Genomic DNA, 23,710 nt, shown 5'->3' with positions numbered 1-23,710 from the left:
CAAAGTTTTAACGTTGTTCTTAAATATTTTTAACTGGTCTTGAATGGTTTTAAACTTTTAAAATTTGTTTTATATTGTTTTAGGTCAATTATTTTAAATGGAGGTTGTTTGTTTCTTGTTTGTATACAGCCCAGAGCCTTCAGATAGGGTGGTATATAAAAGGCCTGACTTTTAACTTGGTTACTTAATTTGGTTAATTTTATTACTTTTATTTTACATTGTATCTATTTTACTCTTGTGAGCCACCCCGAGCAGTAGCGTACTGGAAAAAGAAGTATAAATATTTCAAATACATAAACTAAAAAATGCAATCAATACATGCGTTCAGGCATCTGTGCAACACATTTGAATATGACCATTGTATTTAATACAACCCACTGGCTTTTATTGTCTGTTTCAGGCAAAAAGGTTCCGATCCATTCCCATTTTTACACCACTCCTTCTTTTAAAAGTTGACGATAGGGAATTCAATGACGATGCTGAAATTTCAAAATGACGGCAGAAATTCAAGAGGTAAGCCTTTCCAGTCAGCCACCTATTAAAAACAGCGACCTTCAAGCGAGGTGGGCTTCTTAAATTGCACAAATTGATGACATGTGGGGATAGATTCTAGATTAGAGTTGGAGAACTCGAAGCCTCCCAGAGGATCCCAAAGGAGCCGGGAAAAGGTTTGGCGCCTTCACCGTGGAGCGAGCCGGGAGGCAGCGAGCCCCACACACTCCCAGCATGCCTGCTCGGAAAGAGATGGATCCACGATCGCCTCCTAGCCTTCCAGACTGCACGTTTTCTCTCTTGCCCCACCCAACACCCCACCCTTCGCCCGGCTGAGCGGAGGCATCCCATCTGCAAAGGCTCCTCCCTTCCTTATTGCAAAACGTTCTGCGTTGTACTTTTCGAAGGGAAGGCCCACTCTTAAACAAAGGAGGCGTTTCCTACGCCGCTTAAGCTGCCTGACCACCACACGCACGGCCATGCGAGCAGCCCTATCAATGCAGGGCGCTTGCTCTGATTTAGTCTGTTTAAGATCGTAAATTAAATTAGAAGAAATAATAGAGGCAGCGCCTCTTGACGAAGATCCTATGGCAGGGCCGCGCAACTTCAGCCCTCCAGCTGATTTTAATCTACAACTCCCATCATCTCCAGCCACAGTGGAGCCACGTTACAGCCTTTGTCACAGAAGAGATGAGTAACGGCCTTTCACTCACTGTTTGGCTTTTCTTTTTTAAAGCGGGCGAAGAAAAGAGAGATCCCCACAAGACCTCGCAGCCCAGAGACGAAACCACTCCAAGGCCCAACCAATCTCACCGCTGGTTTTTCTCTCACCGAGTCTTTGCGCAGCTGCTTCCTATTCCTCCGCGCTGCCCACTCCTTGTCCAGGCCCTGCAGCAACTACACATCTCCAACCCGCCCGCTCCCAATCTGCCATCTGATTGGCCTCTCTTCATCCCTTCCCGACATCACGTTTTTCCGAAACGCCCATAGAGATAAAAAAAAAAAGACCAGAAACACTTCGTGAGCATTTCCTGTCTAACCTTAAGCAGGTTTTCCACTCTAGCCTCGGTGATGGAAAGCAGATCGGGCTTTTCAACATAGAGATGCATAGGCCTAGAGCGACACCATTGAGAATCATGGTTAATGCACAGAGGTAGAAAAGGATAGACTTTCTTTGCACAGCAGTCCGATTGGACTCATAATTTTAACTGAACGCTTTGCTTGGACAAAAGCACATCCCGTAAGCGCCAGCATGTCCTCCAAAATTAGGGTTGAGAGTGGGCCCCGGGCTGGGCGCAGCTTCTCAGTTGTTGTATCTGACGCGCTTTGTATGACAAGTTCCGTCCGACTGGAAATCCGAAACAGCCGCCCGCTGCCGACAGAAGAGATATAGGAGCGGCGTTTGGCAGCGTTGTAAAGCATTGTTGCACGAATGAGAGCGCCTGGGGAGGTTGTTTTTCTAGTGTATTTTTTTAAAATGTAGTCCCAGGAGAGGCTGATCACAGCAGGGACGCTGGTGGAAGGTGATAAATTCTTTACCGGAGCTGTCTTTGCGATCAAAATCGACCCTTCCCAAACTGCTGTCCCACCAGCGAGGGTGGCGGCATACGAAAGTGGCAAAGTAGGTGAGCGACGGGATTGATTGCAGAACAAACCAGCCTGTAACCGGCAATGATGGCAGTTCGGCTGATAAGTAAAGTCGTCAAGCATGGGATGTTGTGATTACGTTCGTGCAAATGGTTCCACATGGAGTCACAAAAGTGCACGAAATAAATTAGTACATCACATCATACTGACAGATTCCACTTTACTCTAATATTTAAATATGTAACATTCCTAAAGCACATTGTCGCCAACTGTAAATACTTGGCTTTGAACTATATCATGCATTTTAGAGTCAAGGGTACAATCCTATTAGCCAGTGTGGCACCAAGTGTCCAGCATGAGGCATGACTGACTGATATATCAAAATAATTCCCTCTGCTGGTATTATAAGCCATCCCTTGATATCATGCCAGTTCAACAGTACAAGTCAGTACTGTCAACTTTGATAAAGCATAGCAATGTCATGTCAGCTGTTACTTAGTGAACAATTAGGGAGAAGAGGCATGGCAGCTAAAGGGCTAGAAACGTGATGTATAGCACTTGGTATTTCAGTGTGCACAGAGCCAGCAGCTATGCCTCTGCAAGCCCACACAGTTCACCAGTGATAATGGCATTTCAGCTGATAAGTAAAGTCATCAAGCATGGGATGCTGTGATTATGTTGGTACACCTGGCTCCACATAGTCACAACTATAGGAATTAGATATAATGCACAAGTAAATACCATGGACCCTTATCGGTTACAAAAGTGTAGATAGTTGGATGAGTCCTGCAACCCAACAAGCCTATGCATATTTACTCAAAGTAAGTTCTACTAGAAATAAGACTGCAGCCTTTGTGTAACATTCAAAAACTATGTAAACTGTTTTTTATACTGTTTGAATGTTTTTTAATTGTTATTGTTTTATGGGGTTTTATAATCTCTTTTAATTGTTAGTTGATTTTAATTGTTTTGTTTTAATGCAAACCGCCCTGAGCCATTTTGGAAGGGTGCTATAGAGAATGAATGAATGAATAAATAAATAAATAAAAATAAATCTTAACAAGCTCCAGTGTTCTTTCTTTGTCACGTTTACCCAAATACCGTATGTGTTGAGATACATTTCTTAGTATTCATATTGTGCTTTGCTTTCAAAGCACTTCATACAGCGGTGATTCCTTCCCTATTATTCTCATAGATGTCAGCAACCTTCCAAGGTATGTTGCCAATATTCTTATTTCATATTATGGGGTGGGGAGAGTAACATGCAATTGGTTTGCACAAGGCCACTTACTGAGTTCTTGCAGGAGGTTTTATTTAAACCAAGTATCCATTCTCCCTGCCGTAGCCCCCTCCCCAGTCTAATTTATTTATTTATATTTGTATACTGCCCCCAGACATCCATCTCTGGGTGGTTTATAGCAACATAAAACAAATTATAACATAAATCAAAATCTTAACACAATTTAAAACTACAAGTCTAGTTAACAAGCTTGCATGAATAAATGTGTCCTTAGAGACTTTTAAAAAGTTGTCAGAGATGGGGAGGCTTTTATTTCAGTAGAGAGCACCTTCCAGAGTCTTGGAGCTAAATGAAGATCTGCACCAAGACTCCAATCCATTGTTTGGCATACATCCATGCTTGGCGTTATATGTATGTGTTGTAAGAATCACCTCACAACATTTGCACTTCTGGTCAACTGTATGCTTTTAGCAATGAGCATTTGTGTTATCTGCCATAAGACAAAGCAGCAGTGAAAGAGTGGTGGGATGTATCTCCTAAAGAACTAGACTTTGACTATTTGTTCAAGAACACGTCTCCCAAAGGAAGCATCAGAAGACGCCAGGGTCTGTATTTTGTAATGACTGGAGAAGGTGGAGACAGAGGACCAGGTAGCTGCCCTACAGATTTCTATCAAGGGGGCTTGGGAAGCAAAAACGACTGAAGTGGCAAAGCTCTGTGTACAGTATGCAGTGACACCTCCTGGGGCACTTTTGCTGGAATTCTTATAGGCATGATCAATACAACCCTCAAGCCATCTGGCCAGGATGGAGAAGACTTTTTTGCCTAAACTGGAAGCATGGAAAGATACAAAGAGAGAATCCAATGCTCTGAAAAGTTTAGTTCTTTCAATATATACCTGGTTAGCTCTCCTGACATCCAGAGTGTGCCATCCCTTTTCTATTGGAGAAAGTGGATTAGGAAAGAAGTGTAGAAACAGCTTAACACCATAACTTTTATATCAATTTTTTTCTTGATTTGAAGGAAAGACAATGTTCAGCGACTTCCTCAGTGGGCCAGCCAAAATATGTCAAATGCAAATCTGCTATAGAGCAGCATAAAATCCACCTTTGAACCATAGCAATATATACTACAGCATTTAAAATGTACCAAAGGCTTTTCTTCAAATGTAAGCTGTTTTGTTTTAATCTTTGTGCTTTAAAAAAAAGACACATTAAAATGCAGAAATTGTAGATGTTTTAATAAGGCAGAGCTTTTTAAAACGAAATGGGATATCCATTTTGGCAAAGAAGAGGAATGGGGAATAGAGTCAACACTAAGCATTTTGGAAACTGTTAATGTAATAAAAACCAAGGTATAGTGGAACAAGTGGTTAACAGCAAGAGAAAGTTTCTGAAAACTAATTCAGCAACAAATAGAGTTGAGTTTGTCTTTTCAACCCTTTAAACAATAAAATCCATAAATAAAATAGATTAGAAGTCAAAGGATCTAGTTTAAAGGTAAATATTTTTGGAGCTGTTAGCAACATTGTAATCTATTATTCAGTACAGGGCTTCTGATCCTTAAGGTCTACCAACATCCACAAATCTCATTTTCAAGTAATGAAACATTCACACAAGATTACTTTGGATTCCTGGTTCAGTGCTCCAACAGAGGCACAGAGCTAAATCCTTTTAAAATAAATATAATAATTTTAAAGCCTCCAGATATGATATAGCAAGAGAGAACCTGCTCAGACAGAGCTTCTGCTGGGGTATAGAGGATACACCTAATTGCACTGCACGTGCAAGGGATATCTGCAGTGTAGTTAGGTGGGGAACCATTACTGGTCAAAGAGAGGTAGTATATAGCTTGCAGGCACGAGATGGCCTGGAAGAGGTTGCCCAGTCCCTGGAAAATACACATTAAGTATTGCAGCTTCATTTTAGAGCAGGGCTGCTCAACTTCGGCCCTCCTGCAGATGTTGGCCTACAATTCCCATAATCCCTAGCTATTGGCCACTGTGGCTGGGGATTATGGGAGTTGTAGTTCAAAAACAGCTGGGGGGCCTAAGTTGAGCAGGCCTGTTTTAGAGCCACCTGCTTGACTGCAATGGGATTATATACAAGTATTTTAGCACTTCATTGGCAGTACTTTTTACTCAAGCATTTACATAATTTTCTATACAATGGTGGGGTTTTATTTTGGTGTGTGTTTTAAAACCACATACATACATGCACATAAGGTATTTCCCCCCCATCAATTTCTACCACAAACCTCTCTGCCAGTCAGAAAAAACATTTTATTTACTTCACTGATAGGAATATCTCTTAGTGCAGGAATGGCCTCTTCTTGGGGTTTCTTCCATTTTTGATTCTTTGCATAGTGGTCTGCAGAAAATGCAAAGTGGGGGGAAAGAATTTACTTTTGACTCTTTTAAGGCAATACTTCATTTTACAGCAAAATACATATATACTTCCAATAAGTCAACATACATACTTCAAATTCCCCCAAAGCTTCAAGCCAAATTCTATCTTGAGCTCCATTATACTGTGCTGACATTTATAGACAGTTTTGCCATGCAAGTCATGCAGATCTCCAAGATCAAGCGGTGCAATCCTTTTGGGACTCTACCACTTTAGAATGCAGGTGAGAAAAGTCACGACAGAATATTCTGGCATATCTCCCTCTCCATCAAAACCAACCATATCAAGAAGAGGGTTTCTAGGCTAGGATAATCATCTTTCTGATATTTATTAATTATTGAGGCGCTTCACACAATCAGTGTGAAGCGCCTGAGAGGGTTCTGCGGGGAGAGCGAGTTTAGCCCACTGTCCCCACAGATGATCAAAAGGCAGCCCTGGGCAGCCGGATCGGCCGCCCACATGACTGCCAGCTCCATCACTGAGCCATCAGGGGCCGCAGGGATTAGGGGCTGTGTGGCCCCCAGAAGTTCCAGGATGCCCCGCGTGAGTGCGCAGGGCATCCTGAAGAGACCCCTGAGCCCGGGAGGCTGCTTGCAGCCTTCCAGTTGGGGGTCTACTCATGTGTCGCTGTGCGCTACGGCAACACACAACCGAAAAAACGCTCCTTTAACCTCGGCTAAAGGGGGGGTACTTAGGCAGGCTAGTCACCTTGGGAGCTTGCCTGTGAGCCCGGTGCTTCCCACAATCCCTGGAAAGCAGGCTAAGTTCCCTTAGCCTGCTTTTCAGTGATCGTGAGAATAGCTTCATTAATTATTATTATTAATTTAATTTATATACCACTCTTCCAAAAATGGCTCAGTGCGGTTTTCATCAAAATAAAAACAATTAAAACCAATTAACAATTAAAAGCAAAATAAAACCAATTAACAGTTAAAACATTTGAACAGTTAAAAACCCTGGAGAACCAGGCTGAACATTTATAACTGTTTAAAAATCCTGGCAGGCCAGGCCAAACAGATATACTTTTAAGGGCTCTTAATTTTAAGGGCTCTCCTGAAGGCCAATAATGAGCTCAGATTACGGATTTCTGCCAGGAGCGCATTCTACAGCCCAGGAGCAGCTACAGAGAAGGCCCACCTCTGAGTCGCCACCAGACAAACGGGTGGTAACTGGAGATGGACCTCCTCAGATAACCATAATGTGGTGGGGATCATGCAGGAGAAGGCGCTCGCTAAGGTAACCTGGTCCTAAGCTGTTCAGGGCTTTAAAGGTAATACCGTATTTTACGGACTATAAGACGCATTTTTTCACTCGAAAAATAGCCACCAAAATTCAGGCGCGTCTTTTACTCGCAAGCCTGCCCGAGGGGGGGGGGTATCCCCCAGCAAACAATGCTAAATGATGCTATTAACTCTGTGCAGCCTGGGGACTGCCGCTCCAGCTCACCCTCCGCCGCTAGGCCTGTGAACTCCCCGATCGTGCAATTACATCACCACCAGCAACACCATTGTTTTCAGCTTTCTGTTTTACTTTCTGCAAGCATATTCAGCTGAAAAAAGTGTAAAGAATTAAGAAAGCCGAAGTGGTAGCCGCTCCCTCCTCTGGTATGTGCATACTGATGAGAAGCTGAGCGCTGGAAAACGAAAGAGGGTGGTGTTTGTTTTTTTAAATAGAGTCAGAAGCAGGTTGAAGAGAAAACTAGGAGTGGAGTACCAACAATTGAAAGAGGACTTATCTGAGGCGAGGAGAACAAACTGAAGCAAGGCTGAAAGTCCTTTCCTGGAGCTAGCAGGAGTGAAGAAAGTGAAAAGAATTAAGAAAGCAGAGCTCCCTCATCTGGTATGTGCATACTGGTGAGGAGCGGAGAGCTGGGAAACGAAAGAGGTGTTGTTGTTTTTTAATAGAGTCAGAAGCAGGTTGAAGAGAAAACAAGGAGTGGAGTAGCAGCAATTGAAAGAGGACTTATCTGAGGCAAGAAGAAAGGAGAACAAACTGAAGCAAGGCTGAGAGTCCTTTCCTGGCGCTACCGGTAGCAGGACTTTTCGGTACAGTTGATAACAGTTTAATATGTTAAAACCCTGAAAAACTGGATTAAAATTAAGGTGCGTCCTATAGTCTGTAGCGTCTTATAGTCCGTAAAATACGGTAAGCAGCTCTTTGTATTTTGCCCTGAAACATATTGGCAGCCAGTGTAACTGTTTCAAAACCGGCATAATATAGTCTCTATGTTAGTTTTCAATGTGGAGGTTTATGGGTTGTTGTTTTTTTAAAAGCAGCATTCAAAATATCTTCCCACATGCCTTTTAAGATCTACATCCAGAGCCCTGGTCCCAGGAGTATAGCAAGACATTTTTCACTGGGGAATCAAAGACAAATATTGAAGGAGCAGGAGGAGAGTTGAGGGAGGCTAGCATAAAAGAGGTTTCTGGCAAAATGTTTTGATAAGGAATCGTGTAACAGGTGAACAAGCAACCAAATTAATTTTAAAGAGGAAAGGACGAACTAAAATAATCACAGAACTCTCACCATATTCGCTATCTTGGCAAGATTATATATTATTCACCTGCTTTAAACTGGGGCGGGGGGGGGGACATTCCCTCACACACCATGCTCCAGCTTCCCATTGTCTGGGCTAAGTTAGGGCTCCTTCAAACTTTCTTTCTTTTTTCACCATAAAAACTACTTAAAACCAATCATTCTTCATGATGAAAAACCATTTTTCTAATTAATTACATCAGTAGAGAAAAAGTATCTAGAACAAGATAAAGCAAAAGAAATTCAAACTCTTAGAATTGTAAAATCTAATCTGATCAGCTTCTTGTAAGTTACATATCAAAAACACTGTAAGTCAAATCCAGAAAATGGGAACAAAGTTAGACCATATTATCCTTCAAACTTTCTGAGCCTCAGAGAGACAGCTCACTCACCTCTCTGATTCTCATGGCCTGGATTAGGCTAAACTGCTACACTGCGCACTCTCCACGTGGAGCCCTGAAGGCCTAAACTACCACAGATGCATTAAGAACCCTCAGCACCTGCAGAGGCTGGTTGAGAGTTGCAAGGGGAGATACTCTGCAATGCATCACAATCGTGTCCTCTCCGCTTTCCTTTCTCCAATTGCAAACTCTTAGATATGCCACCTCCTTCTTCATCCATCAAGGTTTGTGTTCGCATGTATTCATTTGAATGAGCCCTGTTTGGTCCCACATTATATCTGCTTTTCCTGCCTTACTGTCACAAAGATGTTTTATGTTGCTGCCTGTCTTGCATTATTGTCATAGCTTTTTTTTTTTTTTTTTTTACAAGTTTTGTCTGTTCTGGGCATTGGATGTGTACTGTAATTTGTCTGACTTGTGAATTGAGACAGATCCTTCACACTTTTTGTCTTTTGTATATGTTATCCGTGTTCACATTTCCTTTATGCAACCAATTAATTTTAAACACTGTGGTATGTTTAAGCTGTAATTCTAGAAGCTGAGGTTTCAAGTTATTGAATTATTAGGAAGTTGAGGACTAAAATAATTTCATATGAGGGGCAGAATCAATGAGGGAGGAGGGGCACTGCACCCATTTGCTCCCCTATATACTTCTGCCCCTTCTTTCAGGAAGTTAAGTTGCCAATCATAAGTAGGTTTCTCAGCGACTGCTTTGTAGGTCTATATTCTGCTAGAGGTTTGTCAGTACTCCTTCTCCTGACCTCTGGAAAGACCATTTGTTTCAGAAAGACTTTGTCAGATTGAGAATGAGCAGGATGTGCTTTGGTACTGTTATTTTTAGGTTGTTTATTATTATTATTATTAATTCGATTTCTATACCGCCCTTCCAAAAATGGCTCAGGGCGGTTTACACAGAGAAATAATAAATAAATAAGATGGATCCCTGTCCCCAGAGGGCTCACAATCTAAAAGAAACATAAGACAGACACCAGTAACAGTCACTGGAGGTACTGTGCTGGGGGTGGATAGGGCCAGTTACTCTCCCCCTGCTAAATAAAGAGAATCACCACGGTAAAATGTGCCTCTTAGCCCAGTTAGCAGGGGATGCTAACTTAGGTAACTTTAGGTTTTAACATTCAGGTTGTCCTATTAGTTTATTTTATTGTATGAAACCCTTTCATTGTTAGTGTGAGCTGCCTTGAGCAATTTTGGAAAAGCAGGATATAAGTGTTAAATATTTAAGAACTTGTATTTTCAAGTAAGATAGTCCCAGGAAATCTATACCATGTGATTTCCCTCAATGTATAGATCAGCTCTGAGATAAAAAAGTAGGATCGCAGTGTATAGTGCAATACAGGAGCTCTGATCTTGATTTTACACAGTGGAAAGCCTGTTCTAATCTATGCACATAGCAATGTATGTTGCATACAAGTAATTTGATGCCAACGCAAAACTACTAGAACCATATCTTTGACAAAGCTTCCCCTGCATAGACTCAGAAGTATATGCATGTGTGAATCAGATCCATGAGGAGATTCCTTAAGATGAGCAGGCTACAGGTTTAGATTATTGTGCTATGAGAGCTTAAGGTACCTGGAACAGCAATTGTAACTTGCAGGATTACATTAATTTCAACACTGTCTGCAAGCGTGCCCAAGATAATTCTAACCTGCTTCTTTTATAATATACTTTTCCCTACATGTTTATCTCCTTATGTTGAACTAAACTGATATGAACATTTATATCTCTCAAAACCGTATTTAGTTGACAGTTACAGAACAAAGAGGAGAGAAGTCTCATACAATTAAATTACCTGTAATGGTATGTGTGGAGTTCAGGGGGGCAGTGCTCATCATGTTAATACCAAAGAGTAGTATGTAGCCTATTACCAAACTAACGAAAAGGTATACAGGCAAAGCAACAGCCCAGAACCTGTGAAACAAAACAATATCTTGAGCAGGATCATACACAGCTTAAAACATCCAGGGCGGGGGGTGGGGGATACAAAATGCAAGGTTCCATCTTAAGAGGGTATAGAAAAGAGTAACTAAGGTACAGAACTGAGTCACTAAAATGATCAGGGGTTGGAACACACCCCCTGTGAGGAAAAGCTAAAGCATTTGGGGCTTTAGGAGAAATGATCGCAATTTATAACATTATGAATGGTACAGAGAGAGCAAACAGAGATTTTTTTTCCCTCTTCTGCCACAACACAAGAACTCAGAATCACCAAATGAAATTGATAGGCAGTAGGTTCGGAATGGGCAAAAGGAAGAACTATTTTATAGTTCACTATTACAGCATATGGTGATGACCACTAGCTTAAATGGCTTTTTAAAAGAGTTCAACACATTTATCAACAGTGATCAGCTACATGGAACCTGCATTATGTAGTCTGTCAATGTCAGGTGCTATTGCCTTTATGCTCTGTCTGTAGGCTTCCTAGAGGCATCTTACTGGCTACTTTGGAAGCAGACTCTGGAGTGGATGAACCCTTATTTGAGAAGCCATGTTGAAAAAGCAGAATGAATCTTTACACAAATGTATTTCATGTTGATAACATTAATGGGAGAATTATTTAAACCTACTTTTGAGGCCAGTACGTTAACCCCAATGAGAACAGCCAGGATTCAGGCACATAGGCCCACACAAGGTACAGAACTGCACACACAAAATAAGGAAGAAAAGTTATGGCAAATATGATACAACTTCATTATGCAACATTTATCCTATATGAAAAGGGTCAGGTTTGTATTTGGCCTGAAGGGCTTCCCAAAATAAAATAAAAATAAAAATATAATATATTACTGAAGTGCTTTCAAGTCAAGATACTGTACAATATATATAAAAGATTCAAAAGAGGAGCCCTGCTGCAGGCTTACATGTTCCATATGCATCCAGATCCTAGGTATGTTTACTTAGTGTAAGTTCCACTGAGCTCAAGGGGATTTATTCTCAAGCATTCTTGGATTGTTGCCTGAAACCAAGCAGCCCTAAATGGTCATGACCCCTAAGCATTTGTGTTTGCAGTAATGGAGTTGTCCTCCTTACCACCACACTTCATCTAAACTCCTGGCAGCTTGAAAAGCAGCCGGTGGTATATTATACAGTAGTAGGGGATGATGTAACTTTGAACAGAAAACACAAATCCACAAAGTCACCAGAGCACATGTAAAGACCAGTAAGCGCTCCCACTAAAGAGTAAACCAGAAGTTAACCCTGTCCTGACTGACAGGCTGGTGAACTCCAGGGTTCAGCCAATCAGCACACCTGGTGGGTGGGACCTAGAGAGCCTTGAGGAGGAAGAGAAGGGTTCCTCTGTGAGAAGCAGGGGCAGAAAAGGCTTAATGAGGAGCAATGGAGTTTTGCTCCCTCATGATCAAAAGCTAGCCTGGAAATTTCTCTCATGGAAGGACCTCTACAGATCCTTGAGAGACAGGATTGCAGGAAGCTTGATTCTCATCAGATGGTGGGTGAGTTTTCAAGGAAAGGGGAATTCAGCCTAGGGCAGGGTTTCTTAACCTTGGGCCCCCAGCTGTTGTTAGACTACAACTCCCATCATTCTCAGCTGCAAAAGCCATGTCTGGGGATTATGGGAGTTGTAGTCCAACAACATCTGGGGGCCCAAGGTTAAGAAACCCTGCCCTAGAGAACAGTTTATTAGTCAGATTTTGTGTTAGAAACATATTTATTTTGTGTGCTTTGTAAATCCCTGATACTGTTCTAGGATGGTCTATCTGTAAGCTTTAAAGGCTAGCTTTTGTATTTTCCTACATCCATATTCTTTGCAACTGGGTAACCATGATTTTTAAAGTGTGCTGCCCCAACATCATCTGGGGTGTTTTATGAAGTTTTCTTGTAACCACTGAGTATTGCTTTTTTTTTACCTGTAGCTAAAAGCTGAGAGAGCCTCAGACAGAAATTGTCTGTAGTATTTTGAATAAGGTTTCTCCCCCCGCCCTTTTTGTTCTTTGCATTTTAAAAGCCTCTCTGAGTGGATTTTTGACTCAGAAGAAAGGGGGCTGGAAGGGGGTCTCACTCTGGTGCACACACATGCCTCAGGAGCTTGGCAGCTGTTAGTTTTCTCACCACGTGTAAGCTTGCACGTGGAAGGTTTTTGTATATTTTTCCAGTAGCAAAGGAATTTCCCTGGGATTTCCACCCAAGCCCGGGGGGTGGGGTGGGGTGGGATTTAAGCTCTATCGATAAGTGGGTGGTGGCAGCAGCAGCCATTTTTTAAACTACCGGAAGTACAGGAAAGTTTAAAGGGAGAAGCCTTTGCATGGAAACATAGAGGGGATGATTCAGCATTTTTCTTCCTCTCACGTGGATTTGCTCTGAGGCAAAGGCTGGTGATCCACTACAGTGAACAAGAGGTTTGTTGAGCTGCAACTGAAATACTGGGTTTAATGAGCTACTCAGTAACCACACATACTTACTAAAGACAAACTGGGAGCCCAAGTAAAGGACAAAACCATAGATAGCTCTTTCAGGCAAAGGTGCTGGAGAATTTTCAACCATGGCGGTATCTTCTCTTTCTTAGAAAATGAGGGGCAGAAAATTGTTAGAGTTTTTACAGCCTGTTATGAAATAAGCAGAGACATTTTAGGATTTCACCTTAATTTTCCATTTACCAGCTGATGAAATGCCAGTGCCACTCAGTCAAGTTTGTAAGTATATAAGAGATACAAAATAGGCAACACACTGTTTACCAGACCAGTATTTTGTCTATTCAATATTTCAAGTTACACAGAAGACTTCAGATGGAAAGTTGGTTTACTCTTAGCTGCATACAGGACAATCTTAATAGGAAATGCAAATATTTTAATCTTTGAGTAGACAGTGATGTAATAAAATAACTAGCACTTTTAAGCATGGTAGATTGATAGGAGAAAATTATAAGCTATCATAATGACTCTAAGGTTTATCATCAACTTACGGCTCTTCTTAGTTAAAAATAAATCTAGGGTTTATTTTCTGTTGTTCATGAGCCTTTTCAGCTTTTATTTTTGGGGGGCGCTAAGTATGGCCCAGCTCTGCAGTGAATAAATATTGCTCATATTGAGATGACTAGAATATCAGGTGCTCCCAACAGACTAACTTTTCTAATGGAGGATCCTAAATTTCTAAAATCACACATGAGCTCAAATCTACACTAGACAAACTCCAATAGAGAAGACCTTTCCTTTAATCCCAGACATCTAACAGCTGGCTGAGACTATTCAGTTGTGAAAGGTATTCTGCACATCTGCAATGAGAATCTCTCTAGCATTATTTCTTATGCTCCTTCTAAGTCTGGACCTTGGTACTGTAAACACAGACTCTGAAGCTCAGACCTGTGGGGGCTGTAGCTTAACTGATGCAAGCTTTTCCAGATATACTTATTCCTGTTGTGGATGTATCTTGTTCATAAACACTTGAAAGAGTTTTGATTTCTCTTTTCCCCATTCCCATAGCACCTTCAGAGTGTCTCTTCTGAGCAAAGGACTGTGGTCTTGTGGTAGCAAGCATGATTTGTCCCCGTAGCTAAGCAGGGTCCACCCTGGTTGCATATGAATGGGAGACTTGATGTGTGAGCAATGTAAGATATTCCCCTTAGGGGGTGGAGCCGCTCTGGGAAGAGCAGAAGGTTCCAAGTTCTTTCCCTGGCTTCTCCATGATAGGGCTCTCCTGCCTGCAACCTTGGAGAAGCCGCTGCTAGTCTGTGAAGACAATACTGAGCTAGATAGACCAATGGTCTGACTCAGTATATGGCAGCTTCCTATGTTTCTATGTAACTCATTGCCACACTAATTCAGGAAAGCCCAAGAGAGATTAGAAAACATTTGAGTGATGCATTTCATTATCATAAGGAGTTTCCAGGTTCTTTTTGCAACAGCCATTTTTAAATCTCTCCCAGGGCAGAAATGAGATACAATGAAAAATCTGATTTTACCATAGCTGTGACTGGTCAGTAGTATGGTGTCTCCCACCCACCAGCAAAAAAGTACTAACAAAAGAGAAGTTCCTGTTCTAACTCAGTCAGGTCTTGTTTCATGTGAAAAAGATAAGCTTTAAAGTCAGACACTTAGAAATTGTCCTGGCAAGACAAATTCCATTGTCAATACAGTCTATTATCCTTGCATAAAGGGGGAGGGGAAGCAGAGCTTTAAAGAGTGATACTTACAACAGATCTGCAGTGTAGCCCAGTGTTCATTTTGCAGGTTAGAATGGGGCTGAGGCTAGTTTGGATTTCCAGTTAAAGTTAAACCTACCTTCCCCACAGAAGGCAAACATTCCTCACGATGTAGGAAAACCAAGTCTCTTTACATTATCATCTCAGACTCGTTCCTAGCCTAAATTATCCCAACTGTATGCAGAATCCTCATCCTCTGACTTACATACAAACATTTTAAAACCGTTTTTAAGTGTTAAGAAACTATCATCTTATACATTTTAATAGGGCTTAGGACCCGAGTTAGAAGGCTAAGGGGCTATTTTCTGCTGCTCCTTTTGTGATCTGAAGGGGCACCTGCCACCCAATCACAGCTAGAGAGTAATTCCAAAGTTCCAGGCCTCTAAGAACAAGAAATTGGACTTGCGTTTCGATCTACAGTAGTTATAAGAACTATGCAAAATCTGACCGGCATCAAATTATTAACAGTGTTCTCACTTTAAGTTGGTCAGTGTTGCAACCACCGCAAAACCCACATTGCCGAAAATATACCTTCGATTTGGGCTCTGCCCCCCGACCCCCCGCGTTATCAACATCCACACAGGCCACAAAGAGCACTAGAAAGGCTTAAAAGCGGCGCGTTCTGCTCGCACACGAGCTCACCGAACCAGCATCGTCTCTCCAAAGGACGGCTACGTTCTAAATTAAAGCACATTTCGTTACACCTCGAGAGAGATAAAAGACAAATGAAGTATGACTACTAGCGCAACAGTGGAAGAAGAAGCGTTTCCGAATGCTTATGCCTACTACCATGACTGGCATTGGCGTGCTTAAATGAACCATTTCAGCCGCCTGCGTGTGATTCTGGAAGCATCAACAGAAGCTTTCCCTGGCAAAGACCACAATTAGTAGACTTACAAGCATGCGCTCAGCGCTATAGGCGTCAAAGGATAAGAGTGGACTTAAGAATTTCTAGATTGGTGATTGCCAAAAGAAGAGATCTCCAGATACCCACTGAGGCCACTTTCTACCTTGGTTTTCCCAGGGCGGAAATAAACAGCCACTCACACAGGAAGCGATGCAGAAATCTAGGATGTTATTAGCATAGCAGCGATTTGGTTTGTAGTAAAGCCTCCCGCCCCACACCAAAGAGCAATAAAAAACCGACCCGTCTGCGGTTTTTAACGTAGGTATTATTTCGTGTGGAAGCTTTTAATGTATAAACATTTTTTTAAAGTTACCCTTTCAGTGCAACTGCAAATCGTGTGTGTAACCCTTTCCTACAGCCAGGCCGGTTTTGCAATCAAACCCGTCACTCACCTACTTTACCACTTACTTTCCTATGCCGCCACCCCCGCTGGTGGGACAGCAGTTGGGAAGGGTCGATTTCCCCAAAACAGCCAAAACCACAAAAACAGCTCCAGTAAAGAATGTTTCACCTTCCACCTGCACCCCTACTGTGATCAGCCTCTCCTGAAACTACATTTTAAAAAGAATAGAAAGGCTTCATCAGTCCTACAACAGTGCCTTACAACGCTGCAAAGGAAGTAACTCCACCGTCACTTCTACAATTCTTCCGTAGACGGCTGTTTAGGATTTCTAGTGGAACAGAAATCGTCATACAAAGCACGTCAGATACAGCAACGGATAAAGTACCCTCTCCACCAAGACCACACTCAACCCAAATTTCGGAGCACATGCGGGTGGTTACGGGAAATGCTTTTATGCAAGCAAAGTTTCCAATTAAAATTCCGAGTCCAACCGGAGAGCTGGACAATGAATATGAGTCTACACTTTTCTACGTCCGCGCATTAACCAAGATTCTCTATGGCGTCGCTCTAGCCCTACGCATCTCTATGTTGAAAAGCCCAATCTACTTTTCATCACCGATGCTCAAGTGGAAAACTTGCTGAAGGTTAGACAGGAAATGCTCACGAAGATCTGCCAAGTTTCTCTGGTCTTTTCTTATCTCTATGGGTAGAATTGATAGGGGAAGAAAGGACATATCCATATCCATCAACGAGTGGTACACTATGCACCTGAGCATGCTCAAAAGCATTGGAGCATGCTCAGTATGGTTAAATGAAGCTCCTTTTCTTTTTCTGCCCAAAACCCCTATCAGAATTTCATTTCTGATTAAAATATCAAAGAGATGCAATCCAGATTCTGCAAAAAAAAATCACATGTGATTGGATGTGCAATTATGTAACAAAATTACTCTGAAACATAAAGAATGACTACAATGGGTACTGAGTACCCAGAATGTTGGGGGCAATATGCTAAATCATTGTAAACCGCTTAGAGAGCTTCGGCTATACAGCGGTATATAAATGTAAGTGCTATTGCTATTGCTACAATAGTGCATCCCAAAGACGAATGTTTTCTGTGAAAGGCTTAGAGAACGGGCAAGAAGGGAGCATGCTCAGTCTTTCCACTTGAAGCCATAGGGCAAAGCGATACTACAAGTGGCGCTGCATGTCTGCGTTTCTTTTCGTTCAGAACCATGACATAATAAACGGAGGGAGGGAAAAGTACTTTGACCAATCAGCGTTGCCCTTAGGTCAGCCAATAAGCAGTTGCGAGTGAAGGGGCGGGGCAGCCAATCAGGAAGTGGTGGTACCACCGCTGTATTGTTGCATTGCACACACCTTTTCGTTCACCTCCGGAGCTGCTGATGCCACAGGATGGGGGCGAGGGCATAAGCGGCCCTCGGAGTCGCCTCCTTTCCCCACCCCGGGCGTCGCTAGTGCGCCATGCTGATCACGCTCTGCTACTTGTATCTTTGGGCGCGCTGGCGGGCCTATTCTGCTGGGCTCATCCGCCGCACAGTGCGCCGGCTGCACCGAACCCGCTGTTCTTTCACCTTCTCCTGCTGCTCCGGCCCCCGGTGCCCTCGCCAAGCACCGCACCAGCCCCTCCACCTTCCGCTTCGCAGGCAGGAGGCTCCCCACCCCTCGGAAGAGAGCATCTGTCTCAGGGTGGGGGACAAGGTTTTCTGCACTGACGAGACTCAGGTGTGATGTGGAAGGGGCGGAGGCTTGGCGGGGCCTTTCTTCTATCGAAACTTGGGGCGCGGGGAGGCTTATCTTTCACACAAGCGAGCATAGTGTTAAAAGGGTGGGCACTTCTTATCCTGGGCGCAGCGCAAGCCCATCCTTTGGGCGAGGCGACCTGGGTTTCCCCAGACCCCGCCGCAGCCTGGCGCCAGCGTTTCTGCTGCTTGAAGAAAGAGCACTGCCGGTAGGCCCTGTGCAGGCTGCACGTGCACTCTCTCCTCCCCAGCCCTGCAGCTGCGTGCTCTTGTGCCCTTGACCTTGTCCCCCAAGTGGCTGCTGCTCGAGGAGGTGTGTGCAGCCTGGGGACTCTGAGGAACTCTGGGCACTCCCTCCTCTGGGAATAGGGTTGCCAATGCCAACTGCCCCTCATTATGCAGGGCGTCCCTCATTTCAGGGATGAAATATTGGTCCCTATAGGTATAACTTGAATATGTTCTAAAATAGTAATAATGCTGGCATTATTCAACAGCATATAATTCAATGACATATATGTCAGTGATACTCAGGCTTTTGATTACCACTGTAATCCACCAGCCAGCCCCCTGCAACTTGTGTCCCTCATTTTGGAACTTATGTCCCTCATTCTGGCAATGAAATGTTGGCAACCCTAGCTGGGAGAAGAGTACCAAAATTTCTTCCCATGTTCTGGCACGCCTCCTCCGAGCAGGAGCCGCACTGCCGCTGCTGGGCACTGAGCTGCAGGGATTGGTACGGGAGAGTGCGTGAGCAGGGCCTGGGGGACCTCTACCTCTGCTGCAAAGTGGCAGCAGGCAGAGGTGGCAGCAAGGAGAGCAGGCATGCACTCGCCGCCACCTGCCTGGCACCTTCCTGCCTGCCTGCTGTGGCCAGGATGGTACCCAGGCAGGCAAAAGGGTCAGAGGTGCTCTTACCCCTGGACTTTGAGGCCAAAGTCCAGGGCCTCCACAGCCCCTGGGGGCCCCCAAATCCTCTTTAGTCTGTTCTGGGTTGCCTGGAGGAGCAGAACTAGGCTTACATTTGCAGGTGTGGGGAGCCTTCAAAGGCCTTTAGGCCCAGGCTCCAAAATTGCCTAGGTGCACCTCTGAACAGGGTGGTGCAGTGATATTCAAATGGGCTTTTCCTGGGGCACCCCTGACCCTGCACATGCTTCCTCCCTGTCCCCACCAGTGGCTGCCTCATAGAGGAGGCATGCAGCAGGGAGCCAGGAGAAACTGCTTTCTTCCCGTGTGTGTGGGAGGTGGCAGCCCCCAGGTGTGGGCTGCATGCACTCTTCCCCCACAACCACTTCCCCAGGAGACCCCACACATGCTGATTTGCCCCCAGCTCCTTGTCCCTCTAGGGACAGCCTTCCCTGTTAGGGAGCCTGAAAGCTGTATCATAGGCAGACACTTAACAGGGATAGTTTTTTCTGGCATGGAGAGGCAGTATTTTTATTGCCGTTTAAAAGAGGTTAAAGACCTCCAGTCTCTGTGTGTAGACTGGAGGTCTGTACATGCATAGACTGCTTATGCATTGAACATATAGAACAGTGCATATAAAACAGCAGTCTACAAATATAAAAAATGACTGATACTGCAGTTCTAAGTAGGGATGTGCATGGAACCTGTTTGGAGGCCCTTAGGCTTCCAAACCAGTTCAAAAGACCAGCAGTTCAGCCAGTTCGAAGGTGGGTGGGATGTCTTTAAGGATAGGGGAGGGTATTCTTACCCCTCCTGCTGCGTTCCCCCCACCGGTGCTGCCTCTTAAAACGGTCCAGCGGAGTGGCAGTGTACCTCCTTGCCACCCTGGGTGGTTCCTTGGACTGGAAGTGACCAGAAGTTGTTGTTGCCAGGGGAGGAGCCACCATTGGGCGAACGGGTTCAAAGAACCCAGGCTGCGTCCAATCAGGGGCCACGCCTCGTGGCCCTGACACATCCTTCATGTCTGATGTCAGACGCGGGGATGCTCATTTAGCTCCCAAACGGGGGTTGCACGGACCCCATTCAGGAGTTAAATGGCTGCTGTGTTTGCGGCACAGCCAGGAGCGGCTCTTCTCTGCCTTCAAGGCAGGGAAGAGCCACTCATGGCTGCACCGCAAATGCAGCGCCAGCCCAAGTCTAGCCCCCAAAGGGGCCGCATGGCCCCTTTAGGAATTAAATGGCCGGTGCTGCGAACACAGTGCTGGCCAGACTCCAACTCCCGAACGGAGCCACGCAGCTCTGTTCAGCTGGAACAGCTGCTACTCATGCTGCTTTAGCCAAACTGATTCCTCGAGGGTTCCTTTGGCACCACCCCCAGGAAGAACGGAAAAAGCCAGACCACGCCACCCGCGTCTGATGTCAGATGCAGGGGGCGGGGTGAGCGGCGTGGCTGCACACGGGCCACTGGCAGTCAGGCTCCACACCTGGTTGTTGTGCATTCACGTGCAGCGGCAACTTCCAGTCCAAGGAGGCACCAGGATGGCAAGGAAGGATGCTGCCACCCCGCTCGACCAATTTAAAAGGCAGTGCCGGTGGGGGAAATACAGTAGGAGGGGAAAGTGCACCTGAAAGACATATCCTTAAAGAGATCCCCCCCATCTTCGAACTGGCTGGTGCCAGTTCCATGTACACCACTAGTTCTAAGTCCAGTGTGTTCAGTGAGGCTCGCTCTGAGGCAAATGCAGATTTTAGGATTTCAGCCTAAAACAGCACTCCTAAAATTATAGAAAATAATAATATTTAAAATATGTATATAACACTTTGCAAAACAAAAAAAGAGCTCCCAGAGTGCTTTATGTAGCAAATAGTATGAGAAAATGGGTTACTGGTCCCCAAATGGCTCACAGTCTTTTAAAAACACACAAAGAAAACACCAGCAGCCGCCACTGGAGAGATGCCATGCTGAGATAAAGTGGAAGAGTTGCTCCCCTCCTGTTACGCCTTTAAATAAATAAGATGGAATATTAAATTAATAGCACTTTAAAAAGTGCTCCTTGACCCAGTTCACAGGAGTGACTAACTGAATGCTCAGGAAAATAAGTTTTTACCTTTAAAGAAGAATAGGTGCTACACACATTTTTTGAGAGTGATGGGGGGGAAAGCTGCATATGTTCTATTTCTCTGTGTTAAAAGCACAGGGCTACTTCATACATTACACGGTGGCAACTCTATGTGTCCCGCCCTGATATATGTAGTGGGGAGCTCTGGCCAGTTCTAGTTCCCTGGTGCATATAGCTCTGTGATACATTGGGGTGTGAAGTTTTCTGGTACTGTTTCAACTGTTTCAGTGCTCTTTGAGTGCTGCTTTGTTTTATGGCAGATAACACAAATACCCATTGCTAAAAATTGATCCAAAGTGCATATGTTGTGAGGTGACTCTTACATGTAACGTCAAGTATGGATGTATTCCTGTGCCAAACAGCGGATTGGAGCTTTGATGCAGATCCTTATTTAGCTAATTATTTGGCCCCAAGACTCTGAAATGTGCTCCCTACTGGAATAAGAGCCTCCTGATCTTTGACAACTTTTAAAAAGTCTCTAAAGACACATTTATTCATACGATCTTGTTAACTAGGCTTGTAGGTTTAAATTGTTTTAAGATTTTAATTTCTGTTATAATTTGTTTAATGTTGCTATAAACCACCCAGAGATGGATGTTTGGGGGCAGTACACAAATATAAATAGATAGATAGATAGATAACTTGGACCAAGAAGGGGGCTAAGGCAGGGAGTATGGATCAAGCCAATTGCACGTTATTCTCCCCACCCCATAATATGAGATAAGAATATTGGCAACATATGTTAGAAGGTTGCTGACATCTATGAAAACGTTAGGGAAAGAATTATTGATATATGAAGTGCTTTGAAAGCAAAGCACTGTATGAATACTAAGAATGTTTCACTTCAAACACACATGTGATTTAGGTAAACTTGACAAAGTAAGAAGCTGGAGCTTGTTAAAATGTTACATTAAGTCATATGAACACTTATTAGGAACATAGGAAGCTGCCATATACTGAGTCAGACCATTGGTTTATCTAGCCCAGTATTGTCTTCACAGACTGGCAGCAGCTACTCCAAGGTTGTAGGCAGGAATCTCTCTCAGCACTATCTTGGAGAAGCCAGGGAGGGAACTTGAAACCTTCTGCTCTTCCCAGACTGGCTCCATCCCCTGAGGGAGATATCTTACAGTGCTCACATGTGGTCTCCCATTCAAATGCAACCAGGGTGGACCCTTATTAGTTAAGGGACAAGTCATGTTTCCTACCACAAGACCAGTGTTCCCTCTAACAGTGATTTCCATATGTAGTTGACTACAACTCCCATAATCCCCAAGCAAAAGCCATTGCAGCTGGGGATTCTGTAAGTTGTAGTCAACAACCCCTAGGAATTGCTGTTAGAGGGAACACGTCTCTCCATCTCCAGCAGAATTTACTTCGAATAATTCCCAGTAGAACTTCGTTTGAATAAATATGCATAGGCTTGTTTATGGACTCATCCAACTATCTACACTTTTGTAACCGATAAGGGTCCATGGTATTTACTTGTGCATTATATCTAATTCCTATAGTTGTGACTATGTGGAGCCAGGTGTACCAACATAATCACAGCATCCCATGCTTGACGACTTTACTTATCAGCTGAAATGCCATTATCACTGGTGAACTGTGTGGGCTTGCAGAGGCATAGCTGCTGGCTCTGTGCACACTGAAATACCAAGTGCTAGACATCACGTTTCTAGCCCTTTAGCTGCCATGCCCCTTCTCCCTAGTTGTTCACTAAGTAACAGCTGACATGACATTGCTATGCTTTATCAAAGTTGACAGTACTGACTTGTACTGTTGAACTGGCATGATATCAAGGGATGGCTTATAATACCAGCAGAGGGAATTATTTTGATATATCAGTCAGTCATGCCTCATGCTGGACACTTGGTGCCACACTGGCTAATAGGATTGTACCCTTGACTCTAAAATGCATGATATAGTTCAAAGCCAAGTATTTACAGTTGGCGAAAATGTGCTTTAGGAATGTTACATATTTAAATATTAGAATAAGGTGGATTCTATTAGTCTGATACAGTGTTCCCTCTAAGGCGTGCACATGTGCGTGCGCTCACAAGGTTTTTAATGTCTGCTCACTTAATTTTAGATCCCGCACAGGTTGAATAAGGAAGGCCCCCACACTGTATACATGTCCATGCACACTGCCTTGATACTGCCACCCAGAACAAAACTCACTCCGCACACAGATGAAAAAAATCAGAACACTGGTCTGATGTCTTAATGCAGTAATTTATTCCATGCAATCTGAGGGTGAAATAAGCAGAATATATCAATAAAAGTGGGTGTAAAATTGAAGGAGAGGAGAGCTGGTCTTGTGGTAGCAAGCATGACTTGTCCCCGTAGCTAAGCAGGGCCTGCCCTGGTTGCATATGAATGGGACACTTGATGTGTGAGCACTGCAAGATATTCCCCTCAGGAGATGAAGCTGGACTGGGAAGGTTTCAAGTTCCCTCCCTGGCTTCTCCAAGATAGAGTTGAGAGAGATTCCTGCCTGCAACCTTGGAGAAGCCACTGCCAGTCTGTGAAGACAATACTGAGCTAGATAGACCAATGGTCTGACTCTCAGTATATGGCAGTTTCCTATGTTCAAGTTGCAGTCTGAGGGGAACAAGCGGCCATGGCGGCGGCGGCGGCAGCGAGGAAGGGCCCAGTCAACCGCTGCTGTTCCTGTGGGGAGAAGCAGGAGTGGGACTCATGTGAGGGTAGGTAGATATCGGGATAGGGGAGTGCAGCTTGGCCAATAGGTGCCAGCAATGCTGCTGCAGCCACAACCAAGAGGGGTGAGGGGGGAGATAGAGTAAAGGGATGGAGGAGTTACCAATAGGGGTGAGGGGGA

The 23,710-nt window shown here is 44.0% G+C and overlaps 3 protein-coding genes across 19 annotated transcripts in view; 1 reads left to right on the top strand and 2 right to left on the bottom strand.

The window, feature by feature from the left end:
* TTC3 (tetratricopeptide repeat domain 3) overlaps positions 1-1,461 on the bottom strand; it is a 139,210-nt gene extending 137,749 nt beyond the window's left edge. For 3 of the 5 annotated variants that reach the window (XM_053306856.1, XM_053306859.1, XM_053306860.1), the window contains exon 1: positions 1,306-1,431. The gene's annotated coding sequence lies outside the window, so the exon portion shown is untranslated. Of the gene's footprint in view, positions 1-1,205 lie in introns of all 5 variants that reach the window. The other 2 variants (XM_053306857.1, XM_053306858.1) reach the window with 2 other exon arrangements.
* A 3,081-nt stretch (positions 1,462-4,542) lies between these two features.
* PIGP (phosphatidylinositol glycan anchor biosynthesis class P) lies at positions 4,543-17,691 on the bottom strand. 12 transcript variants are annotated; one of them, XM_053308222.1, is made up of 5 exons: positions 17,463-17,691; positions 13,100-13,198; positions 11,249-11,321; positions 10,474-10,592; positions 4,543-5,688 (listed from the first exon to the last, which is right to left on the bottom strand). In XM_053308222.1, exons 1-5 carry the CDS (start codon positions 17,512-17,514, stop codon positions 5,558-5,560), a joined length of 474 nt encoding a protein of 157 aa, XP_053164197.1. In that variant the 5' UTR covers positions 17,515-17,691; the 3' UTR covers positions 4,543-5,557. The 12 variants fall into 12 exon arrangements, with proteins under 12 accessions (XP_053164197.1, XP_053164204.1, XP_053164208.1 ...); XM_053308229.1 differs by lacking the exon at positions 17,463-17,691 and adding an exon at positions 16,135-16,710 and having other exon boundaries at positions 13,100-13,194; XM_053308233.1 differs by lacking the exon at positions 17,463-17,691 and adding an exon at positions 16,151-16,710 and having other exon boundaries at positions 13,100-13,194.
* Positions 17,568-23,710, top strand: part of HLCS (holocarboxylase synthetase) — a 156,457-nt gene continuing 150,314 nt past the window's right edge. For both annotated transcript variants that reach the window (XR_008319210.1, XM_053308220.1), the window contains exon 1: positions 17,568-17,828. Coding sequence is in view for 1 of the 2 variants with exons in the window: in XM_053308220.1 (XP_053164195.1) it covers positions 17,568-17,828 (261 nt within the window). In the remaining variant the exon portion in view is untranslated. The remainder of the gene's footprint in view (positions 17,829-23,710) is intronic.

This window comes from Hemicordylus capensis, chromosome 3 (genome assembly GCF_027244095.1).
Source record: "Hemicordylus capensis ecotype Gifberg chromosome 3, rHemCap1.1.pri, whole genome shotgun sequence".
Lineage (NCBI taxonomy): Eukaryota > Metazoa > Chordata > Lepidosauria > Squamata > Cordylidae > Hemicordylus > Hemicordylus capensis.
Note: the sequence above shows the minus strand (reverse complement) of the source record. Positions and strands in the feature narration are given on the sequence as shown.

Excerpts from the sequence above, each read along its gene's own strand:
- PIGP (XM_053308222.1), bottom strand. The coding sequence starts at position 17,514 with ATGCCCTCGCCCCCATCCTGTGGCATCAGCAGCTCCGGAGGTGAACGA. Across the intron at positions 11,322-13,099 it reads GGGCTCCCAGTTTGTCTTTA|TTCTGTACCTTGTGTGGGCC; the intron begins GTAAGTATGTGT and ends TTGTGTGTGCAG. Across the intron at positions 5,689-10,473 it reads CTCCACACATACCATTACAG|ACCACTATGCAAAGAATCAA; the intron begins GTAATTTAATTG and ends CATTTTCTGCAG.